The following is a 23,112-nucleotide window of genomic DNA, read 5'->3' as shown; positions in this document are numbered from 1 at the left end:
GTTGTGGCATATACCGTATATAGAATACGAGCATGTCACTGAGATCTACATCGGGATGTAGTACATGTAAGACGAGGTGGGTGTTGGATGCTATATTGCTTTTCGTTGTTACTGTTTGACCTACAGTATAAGATCACGACAGACGCAAGAAGTGCGACGAGACCAAGCCACAATGCCGGCGGTGCACAAGTGCTGGAAAAATCTGCAGCTACGAGTACGTGGAACTGTCTGGAGGCGAGACTCATCGAATCAAAATGACCAAACCAGCACCGCGGTCAACAAGCTCTTCGCTCGAAGGTTCGGCCACTCTTAGCCACTCTGTTGTCCGTGAGCCATGGATCAACGGAACCCATCATGGTGATCTTCCGGGCTCTATTTCGTCACAAGCTTCTTCATCGTTGCCAGAAAGCGACCGTCGGCTAATTGAAACCCCGGTCATGGATAATGTAATCTCTGAGGCCCCCGCTCTGCCGATAGGATCAACCCTAGTTGTCCCTGATGATGGGGCAGACTATGACCCGGAAGGAATCCGGACGTTGCTATTTATGGCACCTACTATGGACAGGAACACACCCGATAACTCCCTATCTTTCGTGCTGCAGTGCTGTGTGTAACACTCCTTGAACTACGTCCTATCTGGCGAGCTGATATATAGTATATACAGATTCACAATGGGCCATTTTCTCAACATTCGAGCCCCTGGAAATGGTGCACAGAATAAGGGACAACGTCATCCAGCGGTTCGCATCCAAGGACACTCGGATCAAGACTATTCTTATGGCTAATGTCCTGAGAGGGTTCCCGCAGGAGCTAGCCATTGGCGGCAAATCAATGTCCGTTTTGACATACTTAGCCCATGAGGTACAAAAGAGCGGACGCTATTATATAACCAAGCTACATCGACCAAAAATTGACGAGGACAAACGGAATGCTACGCGTATATTGGATCATGCATTTGAGGTACGGGTCCGCGATACAATGTGAGACAGTAAGCGCTACTACGTCTCTATGAGAATCGCTACGGGCATTTCGCGGCTGCATACATTGTCAGCATCATGGCTATAGTAAAGGCTACTAGGTAGGTGATGGTAGCTAGCGTTCTTTTATGAGCTTACCGCATAATTCTTTCAAGCCGTTAGATTTTCAGAGTGACTCCGTAGCGCTCACTGTCGTACACCCTATCAATCAGTACAGAACATCCTTGCTAATCATTTTAAATGATAGGTGGTTACGCTTCAGCTATACACCCAACCCACTATTGCGTTTGCCAAGTCATTCGACGAAATTGCGGCAATATTTCGCTATGCTTGTCCCGATTTACCAGGAAAGCCCGTCAACCTTCCGAAAATTATGTTGGGCACCGACACCAGCCTCCAATGGTTTGCCTGTATGGATATCACGCATGGTGCCCTCACCGGGAAACCGACCTATTTCCAGTACGATGTGCCGTTCTCGCTTCATTTGTGCGAGCAAACACCGAGCTATCAAAGCTTCCAGTCGATATACGGAATCCCCAATCAAATCATCATGTTTTTCGCATGGGTCAACTCGTTGTGCGAGACACCTAGGACCGGCGATAGTCGGGAAATGGTTGCCTGGGCGGAGGAGATGCTACCACAGATCAAATTTACTGCTGGTGAATCAGGCGATCCGCTGTTGCGCCTTGGTAGGATAGCTGTACAGGAATGTTGGCGATTTGCTGCTTATATTTATCTTTATATGGTAAGCTACTATTCTTACTATGTATGTCCTTATCGATCTGATACGATGGCTCTTTCTAGACCTTGTGCAGAGCTGACGCCCATGACCCTCGGGTAGTTCGTGCCCAAAGGGGTCTAATGCGTCTGATCAAAGGAATGAAGCAAGGACGAAATCCAGACCTCTTTTTGGCTCCAATGGCAATTGTAAGTGTTGTTTGGTTGTCTTGTGCATCCTAAGAGTCTTGAATATCATGCAAATTGTACTAAATTACCTTTTTCCTAGGCTGGAGTTGTAGCGTGGAGGGATAATGATCGCGCCATAATTCGGCGAAGGTATTCCAGTATTCGCGAATGCTCATCGCAGGGAACTATGTTAAACGAATGTGTCATGCAACTGGAGGATATCTGGAAGAGAACAAGGGAGGAAAATCGGCCGGCCGTGTGGTCTGACTTGAGGATTGCCTTTCGTAGAGTGACGGGCAAGTAGCTCAGAGAGTAAAGTGCGTTGGTATTTCTCAGGCCTCATAATCGTTCCCAATTAACCTATCTTTCAAGTAGCCCAAACTAAACCAGAAGCCGTGAGGTGACGACCTTTACCGAACTTCCTGCTCTAATAATGGATCTGCAAGGTACATCTCGGGCACCTTTTGAGTGAATAAACTTATTCATTTCAGATTTGGATCTGTCCATCTCAACGCTAATGCATACGCATGCCACGTTATTTATCCTTATATCACAAATCAGATCAAGATTCTCAAGACCGTTGTAAACTTCAAACTACGCATATAGTATGCTCGTGGGTTTAAGTATAATTTATATAATTCTCTTGCACCCTCCTAGAGAAACAATTGTCAAAGATAGAGCATGGGTCTCCTGGTGAGCTTATTGAGGATATCCACATACAATTATTAGTTCCACACAAACTTATTCATTTGTATATGCCCATACATATTACAGTACATATGTGTTCAAGTGGAACACTCGGCGCGTGCTGCAGCGTGCTGATCAATAGCACAGCTTTCTCTTAATTATCAAATACGCCGGCGATTTGGTAGGTTAACTACGACCACGTCAGCATTGTTACATCACTCTGCAACCGTCTTCTTTAGTAACGCACGCGCACGGCTATTCCTAATAATAGAATATGTCCAAACCGCGGAGGTCCACAACAGGATGTAGTTTATGTAAAGCTAGGTAAGCTAAAGGAGCTGTATGAATTATTACACTGCGTGGAGCGCCGAGTTTTTACAATGTGAAAACGATCGAAAAACGACCGGTTTTGCAGTCGTTTTACGCTTGTTCTCGTGAATTTGCAAAAGTTGAAAAACGACCGCGAATGACTCCCTTCTGCGCTCGTTTTTGAGGTGTAAAACGTGAGACTCTGGCGCTTAAGGTAGTATATATGCCAGGTACTTTCCAAAAATGGATTAGGGATTGTTACAATGCTTCATGAATCACGATCAAATTACTTGAGAAAAATCATATACAATATATTTAAAGCTTTAATACATCCATTTTCCGAGTGAATCACACTTGTTCTACAGCATAATTTCCACCGCCTACGCTTTACAAACTTGTGTGCTGATTTTTTGTAGCCATTGCATATGGCCATACGTTAGCAAGGACACTGTACCTTAGGATTGATGTCCGTCCATACGAAACAAGCAGAGCCTCGCAATAAAAGCATTGAGGCGATCTTATTTGTTTACATATCACCTCAGTGAGTCAATCCTGGCAATCAGGGTGAGGCTGTGATGATATCTGAGATAGTTGCGAAGAAGGGGGGAGAATTGTTGAAGGATGGGCGGATTATCATGGGCCTGCAGGCATGCAAGAGGTTATGGTTGGACCTGGAGTTCTTAGTGCTGTATGCAAGCGCTACGGGATCTAGATTGAATACAACTTGGGAGGACCTGGAGCAGATAGATTGAACTGACCTGACCCAAACCATTCAAACTGTTTCATGCAATTGCATGAGCATAATATGTAAGGTCTACCTAGAATCTGTAGACTTTTCCCCTCAGTCCCGTATCAATGTCACGTTTGATAGTTCAATGAGCGTCAGTCCTGCGGCGACCATCTGCAAGAAGCGCACGTACATTGGAAGTAAATTTTCTTATTGGCCAGCTACCGGATAGCTTGTTAGCGTTCCAATTGCAGTTGACCACTATACCATCTTTCTCAAAATTCAGTTGGTTTTTGTGATTGCTGTGATGGGACATTAGGTGGGGGTTAAGGGCAAGATTCACTTGTGGCTTATATTCCCACGCTCTGTTCATTCCGCCGTTGTTGTGCAGTCATTTTTGCATTGTTTTACATTGGAAAAATGTATGCATTATGATTAGCTAATCCATAACAAACGAAAAACGCCGAAGTGGCATCATTTTACGGTTGTTTTGACAATCTAAAAATCCAAGGCTCCACGCAGTGTTAGTTTTGCTCCGCGACCCACAGCTCGAGATTTGACCAGGCGCAAGAAGTGTGATGAGACTCAGCCCCAGTGTCGGCGGTGTCTGGCTTCCGGCAAAACCTGCGTCTACGACTATGTGGAATACCCAGGAACCGAGAACCATCGAATACGAAGAACGAAGCCAGCACCCCGCGCCACGCTTTCATCCTTGACAAATCCATCGAAGAGTGGTGTATCTGGTCCCCCAAGAACTGAAATTGCTTCTCTCGCGGATCCTTCATCATCGGAAATCCCAAATGTACTCGTTCGCTCTACTTGGGCGCGGTACAATAATGAGGGCGGGCTCGCCTCGGACGTTGGACAAAGTTACGATGTGGATAACTCTTTGCACCAACCATCTGCTCCCCCTACGTCCTCGCAGCCGCATTTCGAACATTATTCAGTCGAGCCCTCGAGTGTTTTGCTCGATCTCGATAGGGCAACAATAGGAGGGTCGTCCGTGTCCTTAGTTAGTGGATCCGCTTCAGACAGACCAACGTTTGGCAACTACAACCACTTGAGCGTTAACGAGGAAGGTCATCCTTATCATGAACACCAGGCCCCGTTATACAACCCTGCTATGGACAAGAATGTGAAAGATAACACATTGCCTTTTGTACTTCAATGTTGTGAGTCGCCTCGATCCTGACCGTTCGCCAAAACCAAAGCGCTCACCATGTACAGACTCTCAGCGGGCAAATTCCAAAATCTTCGAGCCCGACAAAGTGATACATGGTATGCGAGACCAAGTTATTGAACGGTTTTCCACCGAGGACTGGAGAACGAGGACGATTTTAATAGCCAACGTGATGATCGACTTTACAAGAAACTTTAAACTGGACGACAACAGAGCGGCCATTCTTGATCACTTGGATTTCGAAATTCGAAAGAAAAGCCATGCTTTCATGTCCACCCCGCCCTCGCTTGTTCCAGTAATCAATAAGCTAAACGCGACGACTATGATGGATGGGATGCTCGAGGTGAGATGATCCAACCTCCTTTGGTTAGGCTAGGCGACTCGTGACTCAGAAAAGCAAAAGATACTCGGACTTCAAATACAGACCAGGCCTTTTGCTGTCGGCCTTCGGCTATTGGACGATATCGCTCCAGTTTTCCGACGAACATGTCCCGAGGGTCCAGGAAACCCGATCAATCTGGTGAACATCCTAGTGGATCCCAATTTCAATCTCCGACATTTTGCAGCCTCGGATATTATGGTTAGCGTAACCACCGGCCAACCGACGTATTTTCAATACGAAGTAGCGTTCTCTCTCGAGATATGTGAAAGGATGTACGAGATGCGGCATGAGAGCGGGTTGCAGTCCTTCTACGGGATTCCCAACGAGTTTATCTTGTTGTTCGCCTGGATCAACTCGATGTGTGAAAAGCCAGGGGCTTCCGAAAATCTAGGGTTGATTACTTGTATCGACGACAACGTGTCGAAAATCAAGGTTGTCGACGATCAATCGAGCGATCCGTTATTGCGTATTGGGAGAATGGCGGTGCAGGAATGTTGGCGATTTGCGATCGTTGTTTATCTTTACATGGTGCGTGCCGCTTTGCTTCTTTTTTATATGCCGGTATTGGTATCGACACGCTCTATGCCCTGTGTGGGGTTGATGCGACTGATCGTCGCGTGGTGCGGGCGCAAAAGGGATATATGCGGCTTGTCAGGGGAATTAGACCCGGTCGGTATCCCGACGTCTACTTGGTCAACTCGATGATTCTTGTGCGTGTCTTTTTCTTTTTCTTTTTTTTTTTTTAAAAAAAAGAAAAAGTCTTGAATGTGTCCGGCCCTACAACACACCGAACTTTACCCATAGGTTGGCGTTTCTATAACGGAAGAACGAGACCGCGATATTCTCCGGAAAAGACTTTACGGCGTTTGGGAATGGGTCGAACCGGGAACCACTGCGAACGATATTGTGTCAAGGCTGGAAGATATCTGGACAAGGACGAGCGAAGAGGGGCGGCCTGCTGTATGGTCAGATTTAAGGATAGCGAGTCGTAGGATCATAGGAAGATAATCTTTATCATGTTTTATTGTTGCTGAACTTTTGTTGTACATTTCCGTTTCCGTTTAATGACTCTGCGTGGATATGACAATCGTTGTGTGGCTCTTGTGTGGCGTTTGAATTTAGAGTAATATTGGTCCGGGACATTCACTATCGATGGCGCACCTAATGTAGCTCAAGGCAGTCTCCAGGAGATGTAAGTTGGGGCTGAATTCCATACAATAGTTATAGATCCGCAGGTGTTCTTGCATGGTGCGTTGCTCGAGTGTTCGGGGATTTGCCGTGCCCAGGTTTCAGATTCCGATATATATGTATATATGCATCAAATTTATGAACTTACCATAGAGGAGGAACCAGGTTGGCTAGGCCATTGGGTGTCAAACTAACTAACCATTCGGGGCATGTCAGTTTCAGCCAACAATGAAGTAATATAATTGCAAATTCCCAGTTGAGGCTTGATCAACTACCACAGCCTTCGGACAACATGTGTTCAATCGTTTACGCATCCCCCTCTGTTCTCCCCGCCTCTCCGTCATGTCCGAGACGAGTTGCATAACTTGCGAAACTAGGTTATATTTTTAGAGTGTATATCTTGGTATTAATAGCTGATCCTAATATGGCAGGAACAAGAAGTGTGATGGTACACGGGGGCCAAACGGATGTCGACGATGTGTTCAGGCAGGTGTTGCTTGCGAATGGCTATTGATCATACGAAATCCAAGACCCAAACATAGTATCAAGAGCATCGAATCGCAATCTACCGTTGGCGAGATAACAAGGCAAGGCCGCTCATCGAAATCGACAAGGCCGCCCCATCAGTCCGTCAATTATCCGACTGGATTGGTTAGTCCAAATGAAGTGGACAGACAAATGACGTCATTGCCACTCAAAGCTATTTCGCAATCAAGGGAGAATCGTTTTGCCGTTGGACGTGAAATTGGACATGCTGCCAGTAGCAGCGACACCAACGTACTCGACTCGACAAGCCATTCTGCTGGTGTCTCTGGCCATCTGCAACAACACCCGCTTGTTCGTGCACTCGACACTCAAACACTACTATCTCCCATATCCCCAGGAAATGTTGAAACTAGTGCTCGGACGCGTGTTCGTGGATCGTTGACCGCGGCCCAGACCAGTCTATTTGACTCGCTTTTTAGCCTAGCCAATGATTCATCGGCTCTTCCTCCAACCCCGCAGAGTCATCCTAGGAAAGTGCGTGTGCAACCGAAAGTCGTACAGTATTCGGAGGAGCAGGCCTTTGATCGACCAGTATGGTCCGACGATGAACTCAGTTTGAATGACCCCGAAAATATTCAAGGGCGCTTGTTGAAGGGGCTGGTACTGGATAAAGAAGTCGAGAGTAATAAATTACCCTATATCGCCCATTGTTGTAAGTCTATTTTCGGTCTAGTGTGTATCTATTATTTGAACGGCCGAAATCGGCTTCTAATTAATATTGGTGCAGTCGCATCATGGATGACTCGCTTTCTTTTCGAGCCCGCCCGAATTATCCAAATTACCCAAGGCTACATCCTCCGCGGGTACTCGTTTGGGAATGAATCCCGCCAAACAATGATATTCATTTCAAACGCTGCATTAGCCATATCCAAATCCACAGCGTACGAACTAACGGGCTTCTCGATTGTCTACCAGAGGCTCGTGGACGCTGTATCGGCTGCCAGGCAAAATGCTAAAGAGGTAACAGCAATCGAGGCGATGCAAGTGATGGAGTACAGCCATGAGGTGAGCCTAGTTGCCTTTGCTCGATGATGTGACTTATTAGCAGGCAGTTTATTTCCACATTGTGCATAGTCGGTTCTTTGGTCTCAGTCCTTCATGTCATGGATCTTTATGCCCCAATTTTCCGCCGCGCATGTCCGGAACCGGACGATCGACTGGTCAACCTCCCCCGGACATTGACAACAATCACTATTCATCTTCAATATTTTGTCACTCTCGACGTCTTGCTAAGCATAATCACCCGCCGACCCATGTTTTTTCGTTACGACCTGACGTTCCTCTCTCCTGAAGACGAAGAACTGCTTAACATGAGCGACGGACCAGGGCTTCGGTGGTTGTATGGTGTGCCCGACCGATTAATGGTCACATTGGCAAAGATGAACACGTTTTTGGAGGATTTTGGCAGTCTTTTGGAACGGGACAGGGTGAAAGAACTCGAAGAAGAAATAAGGGCTTTTAATTCCATTGTATTACCCAACAAAGGAATGGATCCGTCTTTGGGACTTGCCAGGACCGTAGTCCAAGAATCATGGAGACTGGCGGCGTATGTATACTTATACATGGTACATAATTATATCCTATCTCATAGAGTTAAATTGACAATGCTTCGATCCAGGGTTTATGCGGAGCCGACTCTAACGATGGCCGAGTTGTAAGAGTGCAAAGAAAGTTTATGAGACTTTTAGAGACCATCATGCCGCGGAGAAACCCAGACGCTTTCTTAGTCCTTCCGGTGTTCATCGTAGGCTCCACTCTCCTTATTAAATCTTTACTCATATTTGAATTTGCTCTTTTTGTAGTTGGGGATCGCAACTAGCTCTTCCGCAGACCAGTCTTTTCTCCTTGCTCGTTTATGGGGTGTTGCCGAGTGTAGCAGGCCCGAAACAATGGCGAACGATATGGTTAGGATATTAAAATACGTGTGGTCACTGACGGGAAATAGGCCAATCATGTGGTCTGACCTTAGGATTGCGTGTTTGGGGGTGATAGGGATGTGATGGATATATAGGGAGGGGTGTGTGGATTCTGGATACCGTAGTTTGACCGGGTAACTTATTCATTTTTTCTACAAATCAAATATATTTTCGTTCATATCGTAGCATATATACCGGATTTGATGCCAATCAATAAAGCCATGGTCAGTAAATGTCCTTGTCGAACCTATCCGTCTACCAATGACCGTAAACTGCCTGGGGGCCATAGGGCTCCTCCAGCGCCTTGATATCTTCATCGCTAAGTTTGATATGAACGGCATCTTTCAGAGGTGTTTATACGTGAGAAGGTCTACACGTTGGGTCTTGGGGATTTATTTCACTTACCGGCCAATTCTTCAAGATTCTTCAGACTGGTAGTTCCCACAATTGGGGCAGTCACCTTGGTCAAGCTCCAGGCGGTGGCAATCTGCGCCATGGTAACGCCGTACTTCTTTGACAGTTCCTCGACTCTGATAGTGAAAAAAAAGTGAATAAGTTGTCCAGGTCACCTTCTGGTGATCGCTCACTTGGCAACGATCTTGGGGTTTCCTGGGTGGGCTGTGGCATAGTAGTTGCGCATTCTGTAAAATCGTTAGTAACATTCAACTTCTATTTTGTCGCAATTTTTTTTATTACTTACGGGTCAGCTGTGTTGCGTTTGCTGGTTTCGTCGTTGACGGGTTTGGTCAAGTAGCCGCGGGCAAGGGGAGACCAAGGAATGATACCAACGCCAAAGTGCTAGCATTATGATGTTAATTGTAAGTAAGATTCTACAACCGCCCAAGTGACCATCTACCTTGAGCGTAGGAAACATTTCCCTCTCTTCCTCGCGGTAGACAAGACTGTGATGGTTTTGCATCGAAATAAATGGCGTGAGGTTATGCGTGATGGCATAGTTTTGCATCAGATGGAACTGCCAGGCATAGCAGCTCGACATGCCGATGTAGCGAGCGTAGCCTGCCTGGACTACATCGTGGAGCGCTTGCATGGTTTCTTCGATTGGTGTATCAGGGTCGAAACGGTGACACTGGAGAACATCTACATAGTCGAGCTGAAGGCGCTCTAAAGAGTGCTTGACTGCCTCAAAGATGTGCTATATATATGCGTTGTGAGAGTCTGATTCTACGCACTGAAACGGAGGGGGGGGGACGGTTAAAAAAACGTACCTTGCGGCTGAGTCCGTTTTGGTTTACGTAGTCGCCTGCCGATGCCCATGCGATGTTGACCGACGGGGCGACTGTGAAATAAAGCTTGGTCATGACTACGATCTCGTCGCGTGGCAGATTATATTTCTTGATGGCCTTTCCGAGGATAGTTTCCGAAAGACCATTGGAGTACACGTTGGCAGTGTCGAAGGTTTGAATTCCCATATCGTATCTTTTTTTGTTGCACCGTTCAAAGTTGGGTGAATAGGAGTATGAGTACGGGCATGTCGTATTCACTCACGCAGCTTTGATGTGTTTCATTCCTTCCTCTTCACCGAGGACCCAGCCTTGCCATTCTGGAGATCCGTAGGTCATTGTTCCGAGGATAATTCTGGAGATTTTGAGGCCCGAATTTCCGAGGCGGACTATAGGAGGGTCATGTTAGTATTGATAATAAAAGTACTTGTAATCTTGTCGACTCACCATAGGGCATTTTCTTGACGAGTTGAGAGGCCATGGTCTATACTTTAGTAAAAGGTTTCTCTTGAAAGACTAGATGAGCTGGTTTAAACGATGTAGCAGAGGCCACCAAGACCGTTGTGTTTTATAGCAGCTCTGCTCCATTATATTAAAAATTCACTTGATACTCTTTGAGTTAAAATTGAAAAGCTTGCGTGTCGCGCAGGTGGAGGCCGGTACAGAGTGGAGGTCTACAGAAAGAAGCACGCATATAACTGAGCCCGCCACGCACGCTCATATGTTATGACAGTGTGATTGTTGCTGGCGCGCGGCTGGCGAGACGCGGGTCTTGCGCCAGAATCAATGACATATCGGCTCCGTGTCATTCGAAAACAATTGGGTTCATGATCATTTGAAATTCTTCCCAAGTGCCTCGGGTTTGATGCAAGCCTATACATTGCCAATTTAGCACTCAATATGACATAGTTCTTGACCTACGGCCTCAGCGGATAGCCGATAGGGGTCCAGTTCTTCGGGGCCAAAGCAGACCCAGTGTTGGCCAGCTTGATATCAATACTCTTTATCACGTGGCCGCCATTTTTTTTTTTTTTTTTTTTTTTTGATTCATATTTAAGGAGCTACATGCGAAACTAGGCAAACCGCTCACAAGAAACCGAGGCCAACTACGCTAAGAGACAGAGAGAAACAAAAACAAGAAAGGAGAAACGGGCAAGCGAGGTAGTAAGCACGGGATGGCCGTAAAGACCAGGTACAGGGGCCATAAGGGCGTGATAAACGATGTGTCTTAAGGACGGGGGGTGGGGCGGCCGTAAGGGCGTATGGGACGGTCATAAGGACGTATGGAACTGGGCGTAAGGCCCTACAGAGGTTGAGCGGTTGCCGGCGGATCTCTACACTTTCCAATGCCCGACTTCAGTATGAACTCAGATACTGCCTCCAGTCCCGGCAGTGTTCCGAATAACTCCTCCCAGGAGCGTTCAGGTGATGCTTCAGTGATGATGTGTCTGTATTCCTCCGTATTCGGGCAGAACATGAGCAGGTGCTCGGGCGTTTGGGATGGTTCGCCGCATGAGCATTGGGGGTCGATGTGTGGGTGGAAACGAGCGCTGTATGCCCCATAGAAGCCGTGTCCAGTGAGGAATTGGACTAGGCGGCATTGTACGTTGCGAGGGTATGTGGGGCGGTTGAATATGGGGTGTAGTTTGAGTGCTGGGGGGCGTGGGATGAAGGTGCCCGAGTCTGGGCGAGTGATTGTGTGTTCTGCCCAAACTTTCTTCCAGTCTCTAGTGGTTCGTTTCGTAGCCATCGTTTTGGCCCATGTGATTGTTCTGTTGAATACGGGGGTAGGTTGGAGCGTTTCGCTCCCCTTAGCTAGTTCATCTGCGAGTTCGTTCCCAGCTATCTTGGAGTGACCAGGCAACCATTTGACAGTGATGTGGTGGTTCGGGTCTTTCTCCAGGAAACGTTGGGCGTGTTGGTGGAATATCCGGGCGGCGTATTGTGCGGGGTGTCTCTGGAGGGACGATATGGTTTTGACCGCCGCCTGGTTGTCGCAGTAGATGATGATTCGCTTGGCTTGTACTTGTTCGGCAATTGACACGGATTTGTTTAGGCAGAGGGCTATGCCCAGCATTTCCGCGTCATAGATGTTCGCTCGGGGGCCAATACTGTAGGATTGTCTTGCTAGGATCTGATATCCGTATTTTACGATGAAGCCTAGCCCGATCTTGGGGACGCCGTTGAGTGAACCGGCGTGGCCATCCGAGAAACTGTGGATGGTATTCCCATTCGGGTTGCTTTCGGCTTCTTCGATCTCGTTCTGGATAACCTTGGCGGCGGCATTTTTGGTGGCACCTGGTGGCTTCTCATCGATTGAGAGTTGGTCCGGCCATGGGTTATTGGGTTTCGACGGGTGAACAAGGTACGGTGTGATGAACTCAATGTCCGGGTGCGAGAGGGACGCGGCGAATGCAATAGGAGATTTGGGGTTAGGTTGGGGGGATGTGGAAGAGTCCCAACTCTGTGGCAGTCGTCGCGCGACCTCAGCTAGTGTGGGGATGGATCTGAGTTTGCTAGCAAGATTTTCGATGATTCTAAGACAAGCAATGTGTAGGGGAGGGATTGAAGCGAGGTGCTCCATGCATCTGGTGGGAGTCGTTCGGAAAGCACCAAGTATCCATCTCAGACCTTGATTCTGGACTTTCCTAAGTGGTTCGAGCAACGACAACTGCCTGCGCCCATGAAACCACAGAGGGAGCCCATAAGTCAGGATCGGAGTGACACTGGCCTTAAACAGGATGCGGGCATGACGGACTGAGAGACCGTTCTGGGAGTTAGCTAACATACGGAGACCAGCTAGGGTAGCTCTGGCTTTGACTGCCATGGTCTGGATGTGTTCCTTGAAGTTAAGCTTTCTGTCCAGATAGAATCCCAGCCATCGGACCACGTCCTTTGGACTGATGACAGTATCTGTACCAAAGTGGGAAAAGGTCAGTGATGGATTGGAATGAGGGGTACAAGCAGAGCGGATGAAATGAATGAGGTCAGACTTAGGTAGTTCGAATTCCAGGCCAAGTTTGATAGCAGTTTGATTAATGTTCTTGATGATGTCGGTCATGATGGTGATGTTGTCTTGATGGGAGCGGGAATAAGCGAGGATGGTAAAGTCGTCTATGTAAGCGAAGGAGTGGGCTTGAGGATCTATAGAAGCAGCAAGAAGAGGGATAGAGTAGAGTGAAGAGAGGATGGGTGATAGAGGGGAGCCCTGAGGGATACCGACGTCTGGAAGTTGGAAGTGGGGGCAGAGTAGGCCGTCTATACGGAATTGGGCAGTGCGATTGCTAAGGTATGATTTTAGCCATTTGCATATGTTTGACGAGTAGCCTAGTCTCCTAAGGGTGTATATGAGTCTGGAGTGATCAACGTTGTTGAAATATCCTGATACGTCTAGAGTGAGTAGGGATACAGCCTTGTTCCTTTTCCAGGCAAGTTGGATGTCGTGTACCATGCATAGTCCAGCGTCTGTACATGAGGTGATGTCTTTACCTCCGAATTGAGATTGGGGAATGAGTTGATGTTCCCCAGCCTTGTGGATGAGTCTAGCTGTTATAACCTTTTCCAGGAGCTTGGAGAGGGTTTCTAGTAGAGCAATCGGTCGGTAGTTCTTTGGGGTAGACATGTTGGCGCGGTTGGGTTTGGGGATAGGTGCAATAATACAGTTCCTCAGGGCGGTGGGGTGGTATCCAATGTTCAGGCATAAGTTAAACAGCGTGACAAAGTGGTTGGGGGAGGCGTTGAAGGCCCATTTCAGCAGGCAGTAGTTAGAACCAAACGCTCCTGGCGCGGAGCGGTTTGATGTGAGGTTGATGGCAGTTCTGACTTCTGCGGTGGTGATTGGCTGGTGGGGTCTTCTGGGGTGTTCTCTGATGCCAAGGGGTTCCAGTGTGACGTGCGGGGAGTTGGCTGGTGGGAAGAACTGGGCCCCTAGGTGCCTAGCTTTGTCGTGTGGATGGGTGGCTGTGATACCTGAACTTGGATGATGGATGGGGGGGAGGATTGATCGCCGCTTCCCTTGGTACCATTTGAGAACGTCAAAGACACGTTGGGTGGAGATCTCTGCCAGGATCTTGTCCCCTCTGTGTTTCTTAGCTTGTCTAATGGCGCCACGCAAGCTTGCTCTCAGCTGTTCCCTTGGTTTCTGGTCAGGGTTGTGTTTGAGGTTGTGGACGGCCTCAGAACACTTGTCTGTCCACCATGGGGATCTAACTGGTCCAGGCTTCTTTTGACGCAATGGGGTGGGCATGACCATCTTGGTGGCATTTGACATGGCGTCTAGGATCAAGGACGTGATCCTATCAGCTTCTTTGGCCGACCGTGGATCTGTGGGGAGATGGGTCTTCTGGACTTGCTGCATGTATTCTTGGGTCCACTTCTTTTGGCGGCTGGTGTCAATGATGTGCCTGGGGGACGGTTCCGTGACCCCAACAGGCTTGGCTTGGTTGTGGGGGCCAATGGTCCATGTGATGGCCATGTGGTCCAACCCAAGGGATTTGCCTGAGGACTGGGCTTCCACCTCCCAGTTGAGGTTTGGCCACGCGTCAACAGCTTGGCTGTTAAGAAGTGTAAGATCTATAATGGCATTGGAAGTGTGCAATCTGGGGACAATGTGGGTGGGGAGGTTGAGGTGGTTAAGGATGTGGAGGTCTTGGTACTCAGCGTATGTCCTGAATAGTCTCTCCTGCGCGTTGGGGCAATGGTGTTCCCACTTGGATTGATTGAGCGCCCAATCTGGGTGGTGCATGTTGAAGTCCCTGGCCATAATAAATGGTCTGTCCATGGGGATGTTGATGTTGGTGATTGCTTCCACTGTGTCCTTGAAGCTCTTGCCATGGGGGTAGCAGTTAATTATTGTGACCGGTGAGTTGTGGAGTTTGAGGTCGATGGCAAGAATGTCCTTGTGAATGGGGGATATGTCTGAGAATTGTGGGTGTATGTCTTGATTGTTTCGTATATAGATAGCTACCCCTGGCCCCTTGGCAGTGTTGGCGCCTGGAGGAATAATGCATAGAAAGTTAGTAGAGGAGACAGTACCATAAATATTCTGTTTTTCCGGGTTAGTGTCTTTCTGGGAGCCAATGCAGCCCCACCAAATATCTTGGAGAATAAATATATTGAAATACTCATATAGCGGCTCGTTGAGGAGTGCGTGCATTCTTGGGTTGCACCCCGCAACGTTTAATTGGAGAATGTGGTGTTCAGGCATTAACGCCCGTTGACCGGCTTGCAATGATTTGCGTTATGGGGCGGCGGAATTCCGACATTGTTACAACCCCCTAACATATACCATTAAACTTGCACGATTTTTCTCATATTTTTAGTATTTTTTCCGAACCTTGCATCTTACGTTTTTCGATCACGTGATCTCGGCGCTTATTACGCCGAGATGCCGCGCCAAGATGCCGTGCCAAGGGCGCTTAGGAGAAATCCACGCTTCTGCGCAGCCCGCAGCACGCTTCTTATTTCCCTTATGTACTTCTTTTCTCACGCGCACAGACCATGTAAATAGCGCGCCTTTGTCTATATATACAGCAGGAAAATCGCTTGGACAACCCAAGTCAATTTTACCTTGTCTCATATCCATTGAGGAGGACATCCAGCCAGCTAAGTAGCCGGCCCCCATTAGTTGTCAGTAGTCAAACCCCTTACTTAACCTACCACACCTCCCAGGCCTAAGGCCCCCTTGCAGTAGTATAGATAAGTAGGCCGCCTTAAGCGGTATTAGGATAGCCTAGTATAGTAGTAGATTACCTTGTTGCCTGTAGTAGTACGGCCTTAAGCGCCCGCTCCCACCAGCGTGTACCCACCTTACAGTGGTGTACGACATTGTAAAATCAACTTCCTGTAGGCTTGATCGACAAGGAGAAGGCTCCCTGTACTAGCACAAGGGAAATCACGTGATTGGGGCCACTTTGCGGGATATAATAATCAAAAATCCCCCACCCCCACGTAGTACCAAATTGCTACAAGGCAGAAGAGTCCTAATCCCCTGCATACCACGTGTTTTGCCGGAACACAGTAGTTAGCGACCTTAGTCAGCTGAAACACCCGCTTGTAGAAAACCTGCTCATATCACAATCGCCAGATCTGTTGATTTGTTGTAGGGACTATCCAACGCCAGGTGCTTGACGCAAAGGTTTAGCGCCCACATACTACACAAAAACCGCCCATAAGTCCTGATATAGGCACCATCTCCCCCACGCCGTTTTCAATATTCCATCCACACGCTCTGGCGTCCCTCACCCCTACTCCCGTCCTTCCAGCTGCTCCAGTCGTCGCTCAGTTCCACCCCATTCCCAACCACCCACTCGCAGCCCATCTCCCTCTTTGCGAGACCTGCCAAGAATGGAACCAGAGCCAACCATTAGCGCTCTCCTCAAGGCTGTCACAGCCCTCACAGCCACAGTTGGGTCCCTACAGGACCAAATCCGTAACCAAGGCCAACAGCTCATTGAGCTCAAGGCCATATGCAAGGAGACCGCCAACTTACTTGGCGACAAGGATCAAGGAGGACCCCAAGTCCAAGCCAAGCCTGGCCCATCGACTGGGCCTGTTACCCCTCCAACCCACACAGGAGGGGAAACCTACACTCCAGGCACGGTTAGGCCTGGGCTCAAGGCCCCTTTCAGGCCATCAAGGGGAACAGGGTTCGACTCAGAGGAAGAAGAGGAGTCCCGACGTCCTAAAAAGGAGCCTCGCGGCACGCCTAGGAGCCTCAGCTCCCTCACCCCATTTGACACGGGGTCCAGCGTGAAGCGCCCCAAGATGGACCTCCCAGATCCTTACAAGGGAGAAGTCAGGGGCCGAAAAGCTACTCAATGGCTGGATAGGATGATGCTCTGGGTAGCCCTCCATCGTGATCAATTCAACAAGGAGGAACAGATGGTTGTGTGGATCCTATACCACATGACTGACAAAGCTGCCAACTGGGCACTCCCCATCATTGGGACGATCATCAAAGGCGAGGGAAATCCTCCCACCACCATTTCAGCCTTGACGGCCAAATTCAAGGAGGCCTTTGCAGATCCCGATGCCAAGAGAGCAGCCGCCAGAAAGATTGCTGCGCTAACTCAGACCACAACCACAGCTGAGTATGTCACCGAATTCCGCAATCTCATGGCGGAACTCGATTGGAACAAGGAGGCATATATTGCCCAATTCACGCGCGGCCTTCACTGGAAGGTCAAGGAACTGCTGTCTACCAAGGATAGCATCCCAGACGACCTCAAAGCCATCTTTGCCGCGGCAATCAAAATTGACAATATCCGCCGCAAAAACAAGGAAAACCGTCCCAAGAAGTCCCTCTCCAAGTCCCCGGTCACCGCAACCACCTCCACTTCCACCACTACCACCAGGGTCCGCCTATCAGAGGACCCCAACTATGTCACCCCAGAAGAACAAGATCGCCGCCGTGCATCTGGCCTTTGTGTCAAATGCGGCCAAAAAGGGCATGGAATTAAACAATGTCCCAATGGCTGGAAAGCCACAATCAAGGAGGTGGCCAAGGTAGCAGAAGAAGAAGGGTTGGGAAAAGATTAAGGCCAAGGACTACCGTCAAGCCCCTGGCCCCAAAATTAGATGTGCATGTATTGGATTGCAAGTTTGTATCAGTTGCTCTAGACTCTAATAAAAAGCCCCTGCTATTTATCAATCTTGAACTGCACGATTTTCCGACGGAACCCCTCAAAACCCTAATTGATTCAGGAGCAACATCAAACTTTATCTCCCCCTCAATTGTGGAAAAATATAAAATCCCAAAAACCCAACTCGAAAATCCACAAGTTGTGAGAATGTTAGATGGTACTATCTCTCAGACTGGTTGCATTTGGCACCAGGTTCATCTCACGGTTTCGGCCAATGGCCATCCCCATACTATCCCTTTCCTAGTCTGTCCCATCGGAAACACCCCCGCCATTCTTGGCATGACATGGCTCACCCAGGAGTCACCCCTCATAGATTGGAACCAAGGAACTATCACTTTCCCTGACCAAGTCCAAATAGCTTTGGAAGAGGAAGCAGACCCCAACCCATTAGCCAACTTGCCCAAGGAATACCATGAATTTGCCAGGGTATTTGGCAAAGAAGAGTTTAAGGTTCTTCCCCCACACAGGGAATATGATATCTCAATTGATCTGATTCCCGACGCCAAACTCTCCCCTGGACCCATTTACGGCATGACCAATGCAGAATCCAAGGCGCTCAAACAACACATTGACGAGGAATTGGCAACAGGCAAGATTTGCCCTAGTACCTCCTTGGCAGGCTGTTATGGATATGACATTTCTTCTTTAATCTGTACTTATTTTATTAATTACACTAGTAATCTTACTGTAAATAAATGAGATAAAGATGCGAACTAAGGTTTTCAAGGTCCCTCTATCCAATAGTGACCTTTACAAAACCTGCAAACCTCAGGAATACCCTTAATATGCGGTGCCTTTCGCATATATGCTGTTTTCTCACTCATTTAAATATACATAAATTCAGCTGAGTAGATAAACAGTAGCAAGTAATATTTCTCCTGTTTGTAGTATTTATTATTCAAGATTCTATCTTGTGGCTACACACAGAAATATTCAGGGTCCCCCCTTGTTGCATAGGCAAGTGCTCCGGCGCTTAATCAGCCCTTAAGCGCCGACGCACTAAATGCGCCTTTTCTCCATCACTCGGGCACCCCACACTGCCGAATCGCTTGCGCTTAGGTGCGCATGTTTGTGCGCTCCAGAACGCTGGGTCAAACTCCCAAAACGGACAACATTTGGTAGAGTTATGCCCCATTTACTGTAAGTACCCAATGCAGAGGTATCCTACCTTTGGGATTGTTTACTCCAAGGATGAAACACTTAGCCTTGGGACATCTAAGGACCCACACAAGTAAATACTGCCTTGGGGCAAACATTGCCTTGGGGCAAATATTAGGATTTGTTGTTTGTTTACTATGTACCAAAGTATTGGCTCCCTCAAGTGTTTCAGTTGCCACATGTACCTCCTGTACCCCCTCTTGGTATCAATCATGTATATACTTGTTTGTGCGCCTTCTCAGGGTATAAAAGGACCCTGTGAAGACGCTTCTAATGCATCCATTTATCCACTCTTATATATTGACATATACACACAAGCCTTTAACAGCTTATCTGCGCATTTACTTTAGTGATTGACTCACTGTAAATAGCATAGGAGGTTATTTGGCGCACTAAAACCATAGGCCAGTCCCAACAGACACAGGGTAACCTATTAGAGTACTTACTGCGACCCTGTGCCCCTTGACTGTCACAGTTGTTGAGTTCAACCTTGAGTATAGTGCAACGATACTGTAAGGATTGTTGTGATTGAGTGATAGTGTTTCAATCCACCATACCCCTTATATTGTAGATAGCTTTATCTACAATATCTCATAAATCCTAGACATATTTTAGGTAAACCCCATAAGTCTTAAGTCTTACTTAAGCATATATAAGTCCTATACTTATTAGGCAAATCCTATAAATCCTGTACATTAGTCAGGTAACCCTCTTACTTAAGGTACTATCCTAGAGACCTTAAGTATACATACCCTTAGTCACTTAGGCTTAAGTAACATTAGTCTAAGGTGCTATACATAACCAACCACCTGCATTTCATAGTTGCTAGACTATTTGTTAGGAGTTGTTATTCCTGATAATCTAGCCTATATTGTGCATATATTCTGTGCATATATTCTGATTCTTAATACTAGTTCTTAGTTATTCTCATATACATTTTGTATATAGTAATTCTTTCTTACTCCTGTACTTACACGACTCTTAACACAGGCGCTCCAGTCATGTTTGTAAAAAAGGCAGATGGTTCCCTGCAATTGGTGGTCGATTATAGGAAGTTGAACGAGGTTACCCACAAGAACGTCTACCCGCTACCAAGGCAAGATGATCTCATGGCTAAGCTCAGACACGCCAAGATCTTCACAAAACTAGATCTACAATGGGGATACAATAATGTCCAGATCAAGGAAGGAGATGAGTGGAAGACGGCCTTCAGAACTAAGTACGGGCTATTCGAATACCTAGTAATGCCCTTTGGGCTTACCAATGCCCCGGCCGCTTTCCAACATTTCATGAACGATCTGTTCAGAGACCTCATCGACATCACCGTGGTTATCTATTTGGACAATATCCTGATCTTCTCAGAGGACCCCAAGGACCACCCAGCACATGTCAGGGAAGTCCTATCACGACTAATGAAGAATCAGCTATTCTGTAAACTCTCCAAGTGCCACTTCCATGTCACCACGGTAGATTACTTGGGTATTGTCATCTCCCTGGCAGGTTTTTCCATGGATCAGAAGAAGATTGAGGCGGTCTCGTCATGGCCAGTCCCCAAAACAGTCAAACAGGTTCAAGCATTCCTGGGATTTGTTAACTACCTCCGGCGCTTCATCCCTAATTTCAGCTCAGTAGCACGCCCTCTGCACAACCTTACCAAAAAGGAAACCCCCTGGACATGGGGCAACCTAGAGGAAACAGCCTTTCAGGAGTTGAAGGTTCTTGTCACCAAGTCTCCGGTTCTTATCCATTCCAATCCAGAACTCCCCTATTACCTGGAGACAGACGCCTCAGGGGTAGCCATGGGAGCCATTCTTAGTCAGCGGGGATCAGATAACCGGTTGCACCCAATCGCGTACATGTCTAAATCATTCTCAGGGGCAGAAGGAAACTACGACACTCATGACAAGGAACTCCTAGCTATCATCAAAGCCCTGGAGGAATGGCGTATTTTCCTGGAAGCTACAAACAAGCCGGTTCAGGTATTTACAGATCACTGCAACCTTGAGTACTGGATGCAGGCAAGGACATTCAATCAACAGCACGCTAGATGGCGCGTATTCCTGAGCGACTTCAATTTTGAGATACATTATTGCCCAGGAAAGCAATCAGGGAAGCCGGACGCCTTGTCCAGACGATTGGACTATGTTGATACCCCACAAGAACCAGAAGTCATGCTACCATCAGAGGTCTTTGCAAACACGTCAGAGGAAGAGCTGGAAATTGTCACAGAAGTACGCTCTAAACTGAGGGAAGACCCCTCCCTAGAGCCCATCATCCAATTCCTGACCAAAGATGCTGATAACGTGCCACCGTCAATAAGAAAGGCTTACAGAGACTACAATTGGGAAGAGGATCTCCTGTGGTATTGAGGGAAATTGGTGGTTCCAGACAACAAACCCCTGAAGGAAAGACTCCTCAGGGAATTCCACGACTCCCCCCTAGCAGGACACCCGGGTCAGCAAAGAACCCTCAAACTCTTGAGCCGGAATTTCTGGTGGCCAGGAATGAAGTCATCCGCCAAGGAATGGGTAGAATGCTGCCCCACTTGTCAAGCCAATCGTCGCGCCCATAACCCGGTCATAGCCCTAAAGCCCTTGGAAGTTCCCCCCTTTCCATTTCACACCATCTCCTATGACTTCATCACGGGTTTTCCCAAGTCAGAAGGACATGATGCAATCCTGGTAGTCATTGACTTGTTCTCCAAGTTAGGCCACTTCATCCCTACCTTGAAAAAGGTTTCAGCAAAGGGTCTGGCTGATCTCTTTGTTGCCCACATTTGGAAACTTCATGGGCTCCCTGTCAAAACTATATCAGATCAAGGAACTACATTCACAGGGAAATTCCTTAGGGCTCTCTACCAACAATTAGGAATTAAACCTTCCTTTTCCTTGGCTTACCACCCTGAATCAGATGGCCAAACAGAACGTGTCAACCAATTTATTGAGTTCTACCTAAGGTCTTATGTAGCAGCAGATCATTCAGATTGGGTTAAGTGGTTACCACTTGCAGAGTACGCCTATAACAACGCCAAGCACTCAGCTACTGGAAAAACCCCATTCAAATTAATTTATGGCAGAAACCCAATCATGAATCCGTCAAACATCCCTGCAAACGTCCCAGAAGCAGACCTTGTGGCAGATACCCTAGCCCAGGAATGGAAAGAAGCCAAAGCGGCCCTTAGAATGAGCAAGGAACGGATGACAAGGGATAAAGGAACAGTCCCGGAATATTCAATAGGGGAAAAAGTCTGGCTAGATGGAAAAAACGTAGAACTCCGGACAAATTCCAACAAGCTAGACCCCAAGCGACTAGGCCCCTTTGAAGTATTAGAGAAGGTATCCAGTCACGCATACCGCCTTAAACTGCCAGAAACCCTTAAAATCCACGACGTATTCTATGTGGGACTGTTATCCAGGGTACATATATCCCCAAGCCAACCATTCCCAGAAAGACCCCCTCCTGAAACAATAGAAGGGGAGGAGGAATATGAGGTAGAACAAATCATTGACTCCAAAAGACAACGGGGGAAATGGTTCTACCTAATCAAATGGAAGGGTTATGGCCCGGAAGACAATTCCTGGGAACCGGAAGAACTCCTGGAGCACAGTCAGGAGGAGATCCAACGCTTCAACAGGTCACAACTGAAAAAGGCTTGTGACTCCGCCAAGAGCCTTTAAGGGGGGGCAATGTTACAACCCCCTAACATATACCATTAAACTTGCACGATTTTTCTCATATTTTTAGTATTTTTTCCGAACCTTGCATCTTATGTTTTTCGATCACGTGATCTCGGCGCTTATTACGCCGAGATGCCGCGCCGAGATGCCGTGCCAAGGGCGCTTAGGAGAAATCCACGCTTCTGCGCAGCCTGCAGCACGCTTCTTATTTCCCTTATGTACTTCTTTTCTCACGCGCACAGACCATGTAAATAGCGCGCCTTTGTCTATATATACAGCAGGAAAATCGCTTGGACAACCCAAGTTGATTTTACCTTGTCTCATATCCATTGAGGAGGACATCCAGCCAGCTAAGTAGCCGGCCCCCATTAGTTGTCAGTAGTCAAACCCCTTACTTAACCTACCACACCTCCCAGGCCTAAGGCCCCCTTGCAGTAGTATAGATAAGTAGGCCGCCTTAAGCGGTATTAGGATAGCCTAGTATAGTAGTAGATTACCTTGTTGCCTGTAGTAGTATGGCCTTAAGCGCCCGCTCCCACCAGCATGTACCCACCTTACAGTGGTGTACGACAGAC

At 47.6% G+C, this 23,112-nt stretch overlaps 4 protein-coding genes across 4 annotated transcripts; 2 read left to right on the top strand and 2 right to left on the bottom strand.

Annotated features, from left to right (window-relative positions):
* Positions 1-254: 254 nt before the first annotated feature.
* On the top strand, positions 255-8,560 carry RhiXN_00055 (Fungal specific transcription factor domain; the record flags this gene model as incomplete). Its single annotated transcript, XM_043319874.1, has 14 exons — positions 255-606; positions 665-960; positions 1,014-1,078; positions 1,150-1,171; positions 1,225-1,722; positions 1,782-1,904; positions 4,118-4,778; positions 4,834-5,129; positions 5,211-5,696; positions 5,973-6,133; positions 6,788-7,554; positions 7,630-7,907; positions 7,955-8,448; positions 8,521-8,560. 14 exons carry the CDS (start codon positions 255-257, stop codon positions 8,558-8,560), a joined length of 4,539 nt encoding a protein of 1,512 aa, XP_043178886.1.
* A 513-nt stretch (positions 8,561-9,073) lies between these two features.
* Positions 9,074-10,540, bottom strand: RhiXN_00054 (aldo/keto reductase family protein; the record flags this gene model as incomplete). Its single annotated transcript, XM_043319873.1, has 8 exons — positions 9,074-9,159; positions 9,224-9,348; positions 9,406-9,459; positions 9,519-9,616; positions 9,675-9,971; positions 10,045-10,255; positions 10,325-10,448; positions 10,507-10,540. The coding sequence occupies 8 exons, from the start codon at positions 10,538-10,540 to the stop codon at positions 9,074-9,076; spliced, it is 1,029 nt and encodes a 342-aa protein (XP_043178885.1).
* Positions 10,541-11,362: 822 nt separating this feature from the next.
* RhiXN_00053 (Reverse transcriptase (RNA-dependent DNA polymerase)) lies at positions 11,363-15,214 on the bottom strand (the record flags this gene model as incomplete). The annotated part of the gene is made up of 1 exon (XM_043319872.1): positions 11,363-15,214. The coding sequence occupies one exon, from the start codon at positions 15,212-15,214 to the stop codon at positions 11,363-11,365; it is 3,852 nt and encodes a 1,283-aa protein (XP_043178884.1).
* A 1,190-nt stretch (positions 15,215-16,404) lies between these two features.
* On the top strand, positions 16,405-22,537 carry RhiXN_00052 (Retrotransposable element Tf2 protein; the record flags this gene model as incomplete). The annotated part of the gene is made up of 4 exons (XM_043319871.1): positions 16,405-17,565; positions 17,619-18,306; positions 19,851-21,222; positions 21,280-22,537. 4 exons carry the CDS (start codon positions 16,405-16,407, stop codon positions 22,535-22,537), a joined length of 4,479 nt encoding a protein of 1,492 aa, XP_043178883.1.
* Positions 22,538-23,112: the final 575 nt, after the last annotated feature.

The sequence above is a fragment of the Rhizoctonia solani genome, chromosome 4, assembly GCF_016906535.1.
Source record: "Rhizoctonia solani chromosome 4, complete sequence".
In the NCBI taxonomy this organism is placed as follows: Eukaryota; Fungi; Basidiomycota; class Agaricomycetes; order Cantharellales; family Ceratobasidiaceae; genus Rhizoctonia; species Rhizoctonia solani.
This window is presented reverse-complemented; position numbering and strand designations above follow the sequence as displayed.